Below are 13067 nucleotides of genomic sequence, written 5' to 3' on the forward strand. Positions count from 1 at the left end.
TTAATCCCGATCTCCCCATCAGCTCCAGGTAAATTGATCAATTTGACGAAAATGGGTTGAGACAAAGCTTTTCAAATACTTGACTAGGCCAAATAAAATTGAAATGAGCTGCCGATTAATTATACCGTGCAGGATGTTTGTGCATGGATTGAATCGCTTGCTCCCCTTGAATCGTTGATCTGAATCAGGACTGAACACGGTTCTGCTCACAGCAAGTCTGGAAGTGGAAATGTGGCGACAGCATTGTCAGCCTTGAATTTCCAACCTGTTATAATCCAGTCCTCAAGAGCAGGGATTATAAAATCACTCCAAACATTTATATTCTGGGGCCCATTGGAAACTGGAAAGCATTATCAGAGTGTGCAGTGAGGGAAAGAGACAAGCTAAAAGCTAGCGAGTGGGAGTTACTGGATTTCCGAGAGCTAGCACAGGCATGATGGGAGAAATGGCCTCCTTCTGTGCTTTATTTCATAGAATTTACAGTGCAGAAGGAGGCCATTCGGCCCATCGAGTCTGCACCGGCTCTTGGAAAGAGCACCCTACCCAAGGTCCACACCTCCACCCTATCCCCATAGCCCAGTAACCCCGCCCAACACTAAGGGCAATTTTGGACACTACGGGCAATTTATCATAGCCAATCCACCTAACCCCATGGTTCTGTATCATTGCAGTGGCTACAGTGATTTCGGCCTTCTGTTACTGGGCGAATGATTCAGAAAACATGGGGTTCAGAACACCAGAACAGTTCGAGAATCGTAAATTCAGTTCTTTTCGGAAAATATGGAATAAAAACCTGGCCTCGTTAAAATTGGCCATGAAGCTGTTGGACTAAAACAAAAATCCAGTCACTAATGTCCTTTAATGAAGGAAACCTGCGTGTTTTTATTCAATCTGAGCCACCATTTTTTTCATTCACCCTTGGGACGTGGTCATCGCTGCATAGACCAGCATTTATTGCCCATCCCTAATTGCCCTTGAGAAGGTGGTGGTGAGCTGCCTTCTTGAACCGCTGCAGTCCATGTGGTGTAGGCATATCCACAGTGCTGTTAGGGAGGGAGTTCCGGGATTTTGACCCAGCGACAGTGCAGGAACTGTGATATATTTCCAAGTCAGGGTTGTGATCCCTGTCAGGGAACCTCCAGGTAGTGGGATCCCCAGGCATCTGCTGCTCTTGTCCTTCAAGATGGTAGTGGTCGTGGGTTTGGAAGGTCTTGCCAAAGGAACCCTGGGGAGTTCCTGCAGCGCATCTTGTAGATGGTACACACGGCTGCCACTGTTCGTCGGTGGTGGAGGGTCTGAATGTTTGTGGGACAGGAAGCAATCAAGCGGGGCTGCTTTGTCCTGGATGGTGTTGAGCTTCTTGAGTGTTGTTGGAGCTGCACTCATCCAGGCAAGTGGAGAGTATTCCATTACACTCCTGACTTGTGCCTTGTAGATGGTGGACAGGCTTTGGGGAGTCAGGGGGTGAGATACACGCTGTAGAATTTCAATGCTAACTCAATTAACTATGGACGTTTCTCTAAAATGGTCTAACAAGATGCACAATTTGTATCGAACTGCCTTCCTGTGATTCAAGAAGAAAACCCACCAACATCTTTTCAAATATGAGAAATGAGCTTCTCACACAAGGAAGTTAGGTGATGAGTAATAAATGTTGGTCTTGCTATGACTCCCACAACCAAAGAGTAAATGAATGAATTTTTCTTGGACATGCACCAGCCCCCAGGGCCACGAGCTGGAAGGAGCTGCGTGTCAGCTAGCACGGACACAATGGGCAAAATGCCCTCCTTCCGTGCCATAAAGTTTCGAAGTTTCTATGAACAAAACACAGCCAAAACATCGCACACTCCTACAGCAACTCCCCTTCTCTCTATTCCCTTCTGGGTCGAGACACAGCTGAAACTGCTTCACATTCATCGTACCCTGGCCAGAGGAGCCATGGGCAGAGCAACGAAACCACTCACCTCCTTCTCAAGCAATTGTTCTGCTTTGTTTCGCGTGATGTTCTTGTTGTACCACCTGCAAGAGAAGGGAATCTGAGATGAACGTCCTTCACATGGAACCAGATGAGCACACATACAGTCCGGCAAACCTTCGCGCCTCCCACCCTGTCGAGTTACCTGGTGGGAAATCCCATTGATGGCTGTAGTGGGGGGTCTTAGGGCTGAATTCTATGTGCCGCCGGTAGCCATGTTCCCTGTAAGGGGAACAAGTAAAATGGCATGGGCGCCCAATCCCACCACCTTCCTGCCCCCCCCTCTCCCCACGCCTGAGCCAACACCCATTATACAGGGGGAGTGGCGGTCACCAAAATCAACAACCCGCCAATTATGGGTCAATTAGTATTCTTATCAAGCCTATTGGCCCTAATAAGATGCTTCCAAAACCATAATTGGCTTGACTTGGATAACAAGGTGGGAGTGGGAAGCTGACATTCTGCATGAAATGGTTGCTAGGGGAATAAAGGGGAGGGTCACTTATTGAGGGGCTGCCCTTTGATGATTGCATGCCCCCCTCCCCCCACCATCCTTCCTATCCACTCCCCCTCTTAAACCCACCTCGCCCCACGACTGCATCGTAATGCCCCCAAACCTCTGTGCCCAGGACTCATGCCTATCTGCTCCGGGGGTCCACGGCCTTGGGCTCCTCTCTTCGGCGGCAGTCCCGCAGCTGCCTCCAGGCACTGCTGCCCAAGTCCCTGCCACCCCATATTATTCAGCCCTTAGAATCTTATAGCACAGAAGGAGGCCATTTGGCCCATTGCGGTTGTACTTACTGGTTCTTTGAAAGAGTTTTTCGGTTTGTCCCATTGCCTCGCTCTTTCCCCATAACCCCCCAAATGCCTTCCCTTCAAATCTTTAAGAACATAAGACATAGGAGCAGCTGTAGATTATTCAGCCCCTCAAACTTGCCCCACCATTCAATAAGATCACTGCTGGTCTTCCACCGCAACTCCACTTCCCTGAACTACAGATATATCCCTTGATTCCCATAGTGTCCAAAGGTCATATAGTGAATGGGTGCCTATCAAGGTACTGATGAAACCATTTCACAGTGAAAACGATGGCTAGACCTTCCTTGTCGAGCTGGCAATATCCCTTCTCAGCTGTTGTCTGTGCATGATGCAAATAATATTTATTGTCACAAGTAGGCTTACATTAACACCGCAATGAAGTTACTGTGAAAAGCCCCTAGTCGCCACACTCCGGCACCTGTTCGGGTACACAGAGGGAGAATTCAGAATGTTCAATTCCACCTAACAGCACGTCTTTCGGGACCTGTGGGAGGAAACCGGAGCACCCGGAGGAAACCCACGCACACACGGGGAGAACGTGCAGACTCTGCCCAGACAGTGACCCAGCCCGGGAATCGAACCTGGGACCCTGGAGCTGTGAAGCCATAGTGCTAGCCACTATGCTACCACGCTGCCCATGTGGGTGTTTCTGACCCATCCACCATCAGGTGAGGGAGCACTGCCCCAACGCCATAAGGCAAAGCATGACATCACAGAACGAGCTCTCTGTCCAGATCCAAGTTAACCAGCAGTTAGTTGATCGTTGCAGAGTTTTCACGTCTTTGAAAGCTTCCTCTTGTGCTGGTCCCCGCTCCTATTTGGTCCCCTTTGTGCAGCAGCAGATACAGTGGCACCAGCACTGTTGGAGGGCCTGGGAGAAACATCCCTTCATCGTAGCCCACTAAACCCCGAAATGGTCTGAGACACCAGCAGCAGCAAAACACATCTAAACACAAGCTCTCCGTGGCTAAACTGAAAGCGTGCCTGCCCTCCCGATGGTGTCACAGGCTCAGGTGCACTTTTGTTCAAAACATCCATGCACTTCATCAATGAGGAAGAAGCCTCCAAAAAAAACCCTATTGAAACACTCTACACCAGCCACTGACCTCAGATTTGTGTTCCTCTGATTACCGGCCTGCCTGTCAGCGTGTCCCTTCAATTACTCTCTGAAAACTGTTCAGGATTTTGGAAAAAGATCAGGGGAATCATCCACAGGCTGCGGGAAATTCTTTTTCATTTTTTCATTGACAGGATGTTGGCAGCAGTGGGTGTGCCAACATCCATGCCCATCCATAACTGCCCTCCGTTTCAGAGGGCATTCGAGAACCAACTGCAGTGTGGCTCTGGAGTCACATGCCAGGTGGGGACGGCGTTCGCGAGCCAATCGTTGGATTTTTAATTCCAAATTGTTTACTGGATGCGAATTTCACTCTTTGCCACGGTGGGATTTGATGCCGAGTCCCCGGATCTTGCCCTGGGTCTCTGGATCACTATAGTCTAGTGCGAATACCACTTACGGCACTACTTCCCCCTTAGTCCCGAGGCTAAAGATGCCCGGACTGTGTTTGTGCATGGTATTGCTGCATGTCCTGTGGACACACAAAAACCTCTGTGATCAATAAACAGAAAATGGAAGATTCTTACTCATAAGCCTGTAGATTCTCCGAGCTCTTTTCCACCACGTAACTGCTGGGGATATATCCAGTTATTCTGCATGGAGTCCAAAACAAAAGCCACATTATTACAGGAATAGGCCTCTCCCTCTTCCTGTCTCAAACTCATCTCCCTCCCTTTCTCTCCAGCCATCCCTCCTCCCTTCCTATAACCTTCCCTTATCTCTCTCTTCCCTGATTTCTCTCCATCTCTCCTCTCTCTCTCTCTCTCCGATCTACCCGCCCCTTCTCCCTTCGCCCCCTCCTCCGTCTCCCTTCGCCCCCTCCTCCGCCACCCTCCCTTTCCTCTCCCAGACCTCTCCCCCTCCCATCCTCCTCCCCTCCCCCTCCCTTCACGGCTGGATTTAATATGGGTGCATTGCAGCGGTGAGCACCTCAACCAACCAATAATAAGCAGCTCCAACAGAGCTAAGGGCAACTAGATCCATTTCCCCTCTGGGTTCTTTGCCAATTATATCAAATCTGTGACATTTGGTTAGCCACTGCTAATGTAAATAGTTTCTCACTGTTTCGACATCTCCATTAAATCTGTCCATAATCTGCTCTCATCTCAGGAGAGCGATCCCAGTTTCTCGAGTCTGCCGTAACTTAAATTCCTCATCCCGTTCTGATAAATTTCCCTTAGGGGCAGCACGGTAGCATTGTGGATAGCACAATTGCTTCACAGCTCCAGGGTCCGAGGTTCGATTCCGGCTTGGGTCACTGTCTGTGCGGAGTCTGCACATCCTCCCCGTGTGTGCGTGGGTTTCCTCCGGGTGCTCCGGTTTCCTCCCACAGTCCAAAGATGAGCAGGTTAGGTGGATTGGCCGTGATAAATTGCCCTTAGTGTCCAAAATTGCCCTTAGTGTTGGGTCGGGTTGCTCGGTTATGGGGATAGGGTGGAGGTGTTGACGTTGGGTAGGGTGCTCTTTCCAAGAGCCGGTGCAGACTCGATGGGCCGAATGGCCTCCTTCTGCACTGTAAATTCTATGATAATCTATGAAACTATCTCTACTCCCAAGAAAAGGTTCTGAGGAAGGGTCATTAATCCGACATGTGGGGTTGTATTATACCCCCTACCTGTCCCCCACCTCACCGGCCCCACCGCTAGCAGGTTTGAAGTGGGTGGGGGGGGTGGGTGGTAAGGGGGGGCGAAGCCGGTGGCCTACCTGCCCACCCCTGCTCCTCCACTGTGGGGGTGACATCAGCTGGCCTGTCCACCAGTAGGCTATTTGAGGTGCTTAGTGGGCTAATTGGGGGAGGATGCAGACTCGATGGGCCGAATTACCGCCTTCTCCGCTGTAAGGTTTCTATGGATTCTTACATGAGCAATTAGTGTCCATTTAAGGCCTTCTTCCTGCCATCACCATGACTTAACGTGGGGACGGGAGGGGCCCACTCCAAGGAGTCCCCACCAGACTTGCCTGCATGGGCTGGTGGGGGTTGGGGTCGAGGGGGGGGGGGGGGGGGGTGGGAAGCGATTTCACTTCTTAAAGGGCCCCTTGAAACCAGATTTTGCCCCCCCTCCCTCCACCAGGTCGCCCTGCCCCCAACGGTGTCTCAAACCCCCGCCCTCCATTTACCTCGCACCCTCCTCGACACCCCCTCCCCCTCGTCGGAGCCTGCCAGCTCAGCACCCAGCAAGACCCCCCGCCCGCAAACAATCCCACTCCGTGTGTCCAAAGTGCTGGAGAGCTGCCGGCCTCTGATTGGTCAGCAGCTCTCTGAGGTGGGACATCCTGATCCGGAAGGCCAAAAGCCCCGCCTCCTGTCTATTACTGGCCAATCGATCATGACATGGCTGCGAGGCAGCCGATGTTACCATGGCAGCTGCCCCTCCTGACCTTTTTGCTGGAGATCCGGAACCATGTATAATTCAGCCCGTTAACTGGGTTTCTCTCTCCATAGATGCTTCCGGATCCGCTGAGTATTTCCCGCACCCTCTATGCTAAGGAGCTAGGTTTGGTCTGGCTGCTGCATACCTCTAGCAGGAGGCTTAATAAGAAAGTATAAAATTGAAGCAGGAATAGGCCATTTGGCCCTTCAGGCCTCCACTACCATTCAATTATCTTCAACTCCGCCCCACCGCCATGTATTTTAATTTGTTTAGTCCCAAAAATCTACGAATCTCAGTCTTGAATGTGCTCAATGCCATCTCTCTGGGATAGAAATGACAAGACCCCACAACCCTCTGAGTGAAGAGATTTATTTTCACCTCAGTCCTAACTTGCTGACCACCTTATTCTGAGATTGTGACCCCGTCTACTCGATTCCTTGTTCAGGGGAAATATTTTCTCAGCCTCCGCCCCTTCAGGATTTTACACGTTTCAATTAGGTTCACTAGGGTAGATGTGACCGGAGGGGTCCTGTGGCACAGTGGGTAGCGTCGCCATACCTCTGTGCCAGAGGCTCCAAGTCCCATTGCATGACTTGATGGCCACGGTAGGTGCATTCATCACGGTCGATTTTGACGTTATTCAAGCAAGTTGACTATCAGCCTGAAAGTCCTCCCAACACACCTGATAGCTGGTGTTCAAGAATCATAGAATCATAGAATTTACAGTGCAGAAGGAGGCCATTCAGCCCATCGAGTCTGCACCGGCTCTTGGAAAGAGCACCCTACCCAAGGTCAACACCTCCATCCTATCCCCATAGCCCAGCAACCCCATCTAACCTAAGGGCAATTTATCATGGCCAATCCACCTAACATGCACATCTTTGGACTATGGGAGGAAACCGGAGAACCCGGAGGAAACCCACGCACACACGGGGAAAATGTGCAGACTCCGCGCAGACAGTGACCTAAGCCGGCAATCGAACCTGGGACCCTGGAGCTGTGAAGCAACTGTGCCAACCACTGTGGTACTCTACCCGCCCTTGAGTGGGAGGGTTTCAGCCACGCCACAGAGGGAAACGGCAAACGAAGGCAGAAACACAATCATTGGATTGGATTGGATTTGTTCGCAAAGGTTCGGCACAACATCGTGGGCCGAAGGGCCTGTTCTGTGCTGTATTTTCTATGTTCTATGTTCTATGTTTATTGTCACGTGTGCCGAGGTACAGTGAAAAGTATTTTTCTGCGAGCAGCTCAACAGATCATTAAGTACATGAGAAGAAAAGAGAATAAAAGAAAATACATAATAGGGCAACACAACATATACAATGTAACTAGATAAACACTGGAATCGGATGAAGCATACAGGGTGTAGTGTTAATGAGGTCAGTCCATACGAGGGTCATTTAGGAATCTGGTAACAGTGGGGAAGAAGCTGTTTTTGAGTCTGTTCTTGCGTGTTTTCTGTATCTCCTGCCCGATGGAAGAAGTTGGAAGAGTGACTAAGCCGGGTGGGAGGGGTCTTTGATTATGCTGCCCGCTTTCCCCAGGCAGCAGGAGGTGTAGATGGAGTCAATGGATGGGAGGCAGGTTTGTGTGATGGACTGGGTGGTGTTCATGACTCTCTGAAGGTTCTTGCGGTCCTGGGCCGAGCAGTTGCCATACCAGGCTGTGATGCAGCCAGATAGGATGCTTTCTATGGTGCATCTGTAAAGGTTGATAAGAGTTCATGTGGACATGCCAAATACCATGGGCCAATCCAAGGGATTTCCATGGTTGCCAATTCCCTCTGGGGGTACCTGAGGGAGTTGGGTGGATGTGAAGAAACTGTGCTTGCTTCTGGGGGAGTCCAAAACTAGGAATCATAAATCCAACAGCACGTTTGGTGAGAATGTGGTACTCACAGCTACAAGGAGTGAATTGTAAGAGATACGTTTAAACACATGAAGGAGAAGGGTATGTTAATATGGTGAGAAGCAGTGAGGTGGGAGAAGGCTTAGCATCAACCCCTGCCTAGAGCTGCGGAAGCGAAGGATCTGTTTGTACACTGGGGATTTTACGTTGTTCCCGTGAGACTGACCGTACCCATTTTTATCACGTGCGTGCCACCAGTTTGCGTCGCACTTCTCGATGATTATGTACTCCTCGCACCTCACCAGCGACAGGTCCTGTGCACTTTGGCCATGGAAGTCGTACAGAGCTACCACCACCTCGGGCTCCGTCTCCAGCTCAGGCTCTAGCTCCACTGGTTCTGGTGGCAAAGGTTTCCACTAGGTCGCAAAGTGAAAGTTACACAATCAATTGAGAGAGAGCTGAGAGAAACTTGCAAGAGGCCGAATATGCGACAGACTCACCTTGTTCAGTTCCGGAGTGGGGGGGAGAGGTTTCTTAGCTGAAAAGTGAAGAATATACAATTTTAGACACTTACAATACTTGGGGCGTCACCTGCACTGACTTGGTACCACTTAGTGAAAAGGAAAATGGTCTTCACGTGCTTGAGGATTATTGACTTGGCTTCTCTTTGCTGAAAATGGCAAATCATTGGTGAGTGGGACTTCTGACCTGTGTCCCTTGACCCTGCCCAGGGGGTCATCACCCTGCTCTGAGTTGGTTGGCCAGCTGAGGTTCAGGGCTGGGTGAATGGGGGTAAAGGGAATTGCTCCAGCCTTTGACACATAGAATGCAAATTGCTTTGCCCACTGCGAATTAAATTATTCTTAATTGTTCAGTCTTCGAACTTCAGCTTTTCCCATTGCAATCAATGGCTTTGTACTCAATAAAGTCCATGTGCACTCCACCCGACCGTGCACTCCATGCACCCATTTAATTTCCTTCCCAACCCATGACCTTCAGCACTCTGGACGAACAGCAGGCACATGGGAACGCCACCACCTGCAAGTTCCCCTCCAAGCCACGCACCGTCCTGACTTGGAAATATATCGGCCGTTCCTTCACTGTCGCGAGGTTAAATCCTGGAACTCCCTCCCTAACAGCACTGTGGGTGTGCCTACACCACATGGACTGCAGTGGTTCAATAAGGCAGCTCCACCACCACCTTCTCCGGGGCAATCAGCTATGGGCAATAAGTGCTGGTCATGTCGAAGACAACCACAACCCACAAACAAATAAATAAAAAGGTTTTTGGAATTTTAGCCCTCCCTCATCCACCATGGTCCAGTAATAAAATACCCTTGGGCAAGGTGTTATGTAAGAGACAGGAAACATGGATTTTTGTGCCTACCTCATCCATTTAATCTCCTTACACAGCCCATGTATATTCTATCCTACAATTTTCACATTTGGTGCCTGTTTAGAAGCTGAGAAGTTTTTGCACCCTATATATTAGCTGGGATTGTGACTGATTGATTCCGGACTTTTGGGGACTGGTGAGGTCGTCGGTTCCTCCAGGGAGTGTGGACAGGGCCAAGCTTCTAGCACCACAAGCACCCTGTCTATACACAAGGAGGTGAGGAGCAATAGTAATAGGGGATTCTATCGTCAGGGGCACAGATAGGCGTTATTGTGGATGGTGTGTTGCCTCCCTGGTGCCAGGGTCCGGGATGTCACTGAACGGCTGCAGAGCATCTGTACACTTCATATCTGTCTTCACCCCAAGAGAATGAGGAGGTAGGTATGGAACTCGGGAAGAGAGACTGTGAGATTCTTGAGCAAATTGACATGGAGAGTGAAAAGGTATTGGAGGTGTTGGCAGGCTTTAAAGTGGACAAATCTCCAGGTCCGGATGAATTGCTGTGGGAGGCGAGGGAGGGGATCGCAGGGGCTCTGTAACAAATTTTTAATTCCTCTCTAGCCATGGGGGAGGTGCCAGAGGGCTGGAGGACAGCTAATGTGGTCCCACTATTTAAAGAACGGCTGTCGGGATAAGCCAGGGAACTACAGACCAGTGGTATGTAAAATATTGGAGAAACCTCTGAAGGAGAAAATCGATCTCTACTTAGAGAAGCAAGGTTTGATCAGGAATAGTCAGCATGGCTTTGTCAGAGGGAGGTCATTCCCAACAAGTTTGAAGACAGAGGATGATGACAGACGGCTGCTTCAGTGACTGGAAACCAGTGTCCAGTGGTGGGATCTGTGCTGGGTCCCCTGTTATTCATCATTTATATAAACGACATTGATTTTTTAATATAAATTTAAAGTACCCAAATCATTCTTTTCCAATTAAGGGGCAATTTAACATGGCCAATCCACCGACCCTGCACATCTTTGGGCTGTGGGGGTGGGACCCACGCAGACACAGGGAGGATATTCAAACTCCACAGCGACAGTGATCCGGGGCCGGGATCAAACCCGGGTCCTCGGCGCCGTGAGGCAGCAGTGCTAACCACTGCATCAGCGTGCCTCCCTCTATAAACGTTATAGATGACTATGTGGGGGTAGGATCAGTGAGCTTGCAAATGTCCAAGTGGACAACAGTGACCTTGAGTCTATTGGGTTACAGGCAGATATAGACGAGACGGTTAGTGGGCGGATAAGTGGCAGATGGGATTTAACCCTGAAAAACCTGATGTGATACATTTTGGAAGGAATAATTTGATAAGGAAGTATTCGATGAACGGCATGACATTATGAGGTTTGAGGAACAATGGGGCCTTGGCGTGTTTGTAAATAGATCTCTGAAGGCCGAAGGGCAGGTTAATAGGGTGGTGAAAAAGGCATATGGTACACTTGCCTTTATCAATCGAGGCATAGATTACAGAAGCAAGAGAGTCATGTTGGAGTTGTACAGAACTCTGGTGAGGCCACAGCTGGAGCACTGGGTGTAATTCTGGTCACTACATCATAGGGAGGATGTGATTGCGCTGGAGGGGGTGCAGAGACGATTCACCAGAATGTTGCCTGGGACGGAACATTTAAGTTATGAAGAGAGGTTGGATAGGCTTGGGCTGTTTTCGCTGGAGCAGAGAAGACTGAGGGGCGACCTGATCGAGGTGTACAGGATTGTGAGGGGCACGGACAGGGTGGACAGGGAGCAGCTGTTCCCCTGAGTTGAAGGGTCAATCACAAGGAGACACCATTCAAGGTGAGGGGCAGGAGGTTTAGGGGGGATTTGAGGAAAACGCGCTGCCTGGGAGGATGGGAGAGGTGGGTTGCCTCACATCCTTTAAAAAGTACCTGCATGGGTACTTGGCAACGGCGTAACATTCAAGGCTATGGGCCAAGTGTTGGTAAATGGGATTCGGTGGACAGGTCAGGTGTTTTTCACGTGTCGGTGCAGACTCGATGGGCCGAAGGGCCTCTTCTGCATTGTGTGATTCTGTGAATCTGAGCATGGATTCCACCTGGAGCTATACTCACTAAGATATTGAGATGTGAGGGGGGGAAGATAAGCCTGCTGTCAATGAAGGAAATTCTCTTAATGAAACATCGCCCGTGGTGTACGACAGAAGAATACAACGTACAGTCCCTGTTAGGATCATACAAGAGGCACCCCATAGCCAACTTATCCAGCTGGGCACAACACCTCCAGTGACCCTCAGTCCAGAAGTTTGGATGGTATTTGGGGATCAGAATATTGTTGTTCTTAGCTTCTGAAAGACAAAACGAGAGGAGAGAAAGAGTAAGTGTCAAAACATACCCAACACAGCTGGGTCTGTGTACTCAATTCAATGTGGATCTCCATTGGATAACATAGAGGAGGAGGCCATTCAGCCCCTCAAGCCTGTCGGGCCAGTCAATCAGATCATGGCTGATCTTTACCTCAGCTCTATTGATCTACCTTAGCTACAGGTCCTTCGATACCCTTAGTCAACAAAATCTTGGACTTCAAAATGTCCTTTGACCAACATTCAGCAGCCACAGTATTTTGTGATTCCGTCGACCTTTGTGTGAAAAAGTGCTTCCGGATTTGTGCATAAAAACCTAGTGCTAATTTTAAGGTTGTATTCCCTTGATCTGTATTCTTCAAGTTATTCATTAGAATAAACATAGCAAACTAATGTCATCTTATTTTTAATATCAGGAAAGGACCTTCGGTTTTAACACACCTGCCCCATTTTCAAGGCCGACTTCAACCTCTCATTCCCTCAGTCCTACTGATCAGCTTCTCGGTATATCTCACAGTCCAGCCTCAACTTCTCCCCTTTTCCCTCATAGAATCATAGAATTGCAACAGTGCAGAAGGAGGCTGTTCGGCCCATCGAGTCTGCACCGACCCTCTGAAACAGCACCCTACCCAGGCCCACACCCCAGCCCTATCCCCATAACCTCACCTAACCTGTACACGCCTGGGCAATTTAGCATGGCCAGTCCACCTAACCTCCATATCGTTGGACTATGGGAGGAATCCGGAGCACCCGGAGGAAACCCACACGGACACGGGGAGAACGTGCAAACTCCACACAGTCACAAAAGGCCGGGATTGAAGCCGGGTCTGTGGCGCAGTCAGGCAGCAGTGCTAACCACTGTGCCACCATGCCACTCCTCTGCACCATCTACCCACCAGGTGGTGAGATTAGCTGTTCAGTTCTTTCAAACAGCCAGTATAATGTAGATGGACCAAATGGCCTCTTTTTTGGATGTTCGATTCTATGATCAGCCCAATCCGTTTCTAGGGCCTCATTAGCACTGTTGCTTCACAGCGCCAGGGTCCCGGGTTGGATTCCCGGCTTGGGCCACCGCCTGTGCGGAGTCTGCACGTTCTCGCCGTGTCTGCTCCGGTTTCCTCCCTCAAGTCCTGAAACACGTGCTGTTAGGTGAAATGGACATTCTGAATTCTCCCCGTGTACCCGAACAGGCGCCGGAATGTGGCAACTAGGGGATTTTCACA

At 49.9% G+C, this 13067-nt stretch overlaps 1 protein-coding gene across 1 annotated transcript in view; it reads right to left on the reverse strand.

Moving 5' to 3' along the window:
- Positions 1-13067, reverse strand: part of LOC140427130 (tyrosine-protein kinase ITK/TSK-like) — a 96480-nt gene that overhangs the window by 49637 nt on the left and 33776 nt on the right. The window contains exons 4-8 of the mRNA XM_072512669.1: positions 11701-11829; positions 8635-8672; positions 8366-8550; positions 4439-4504; positions 1965-2019 (exon numbers count right to left, since the gene is read on the reverse strand). Of these exons, the coding sequence (XP_072368770.1) occupies positions 1965-2019; positions 4439-4504; positions 8366-8550; positions 8635-8672; positions 11701-11829 (473 nt within the window). The remainder of the gene's footprint in view (positions 1-1964; positions 2020-4438; positions 4505-8365; positions 8551-8634; positions 8673-11700; positions 11830-13067) is intronic.

Source organism: Scyliorhinus torazame, chromosome 7, assembly GCF_047496885.1.
Source record: "Scyliorhinus torazame isolate Kashiwa2021f chromosome 7, sScyTor2.1, whole genome shotgun sequence".
In the NCBI taxonomy this organism is placed as follows: Eukaryota; Metazoa; Chordata; class Chondrichthyes; order Carcharhiniformes; family Scyliorhinidae; genus Scyliorhinus; species Scyliorhinus torazame.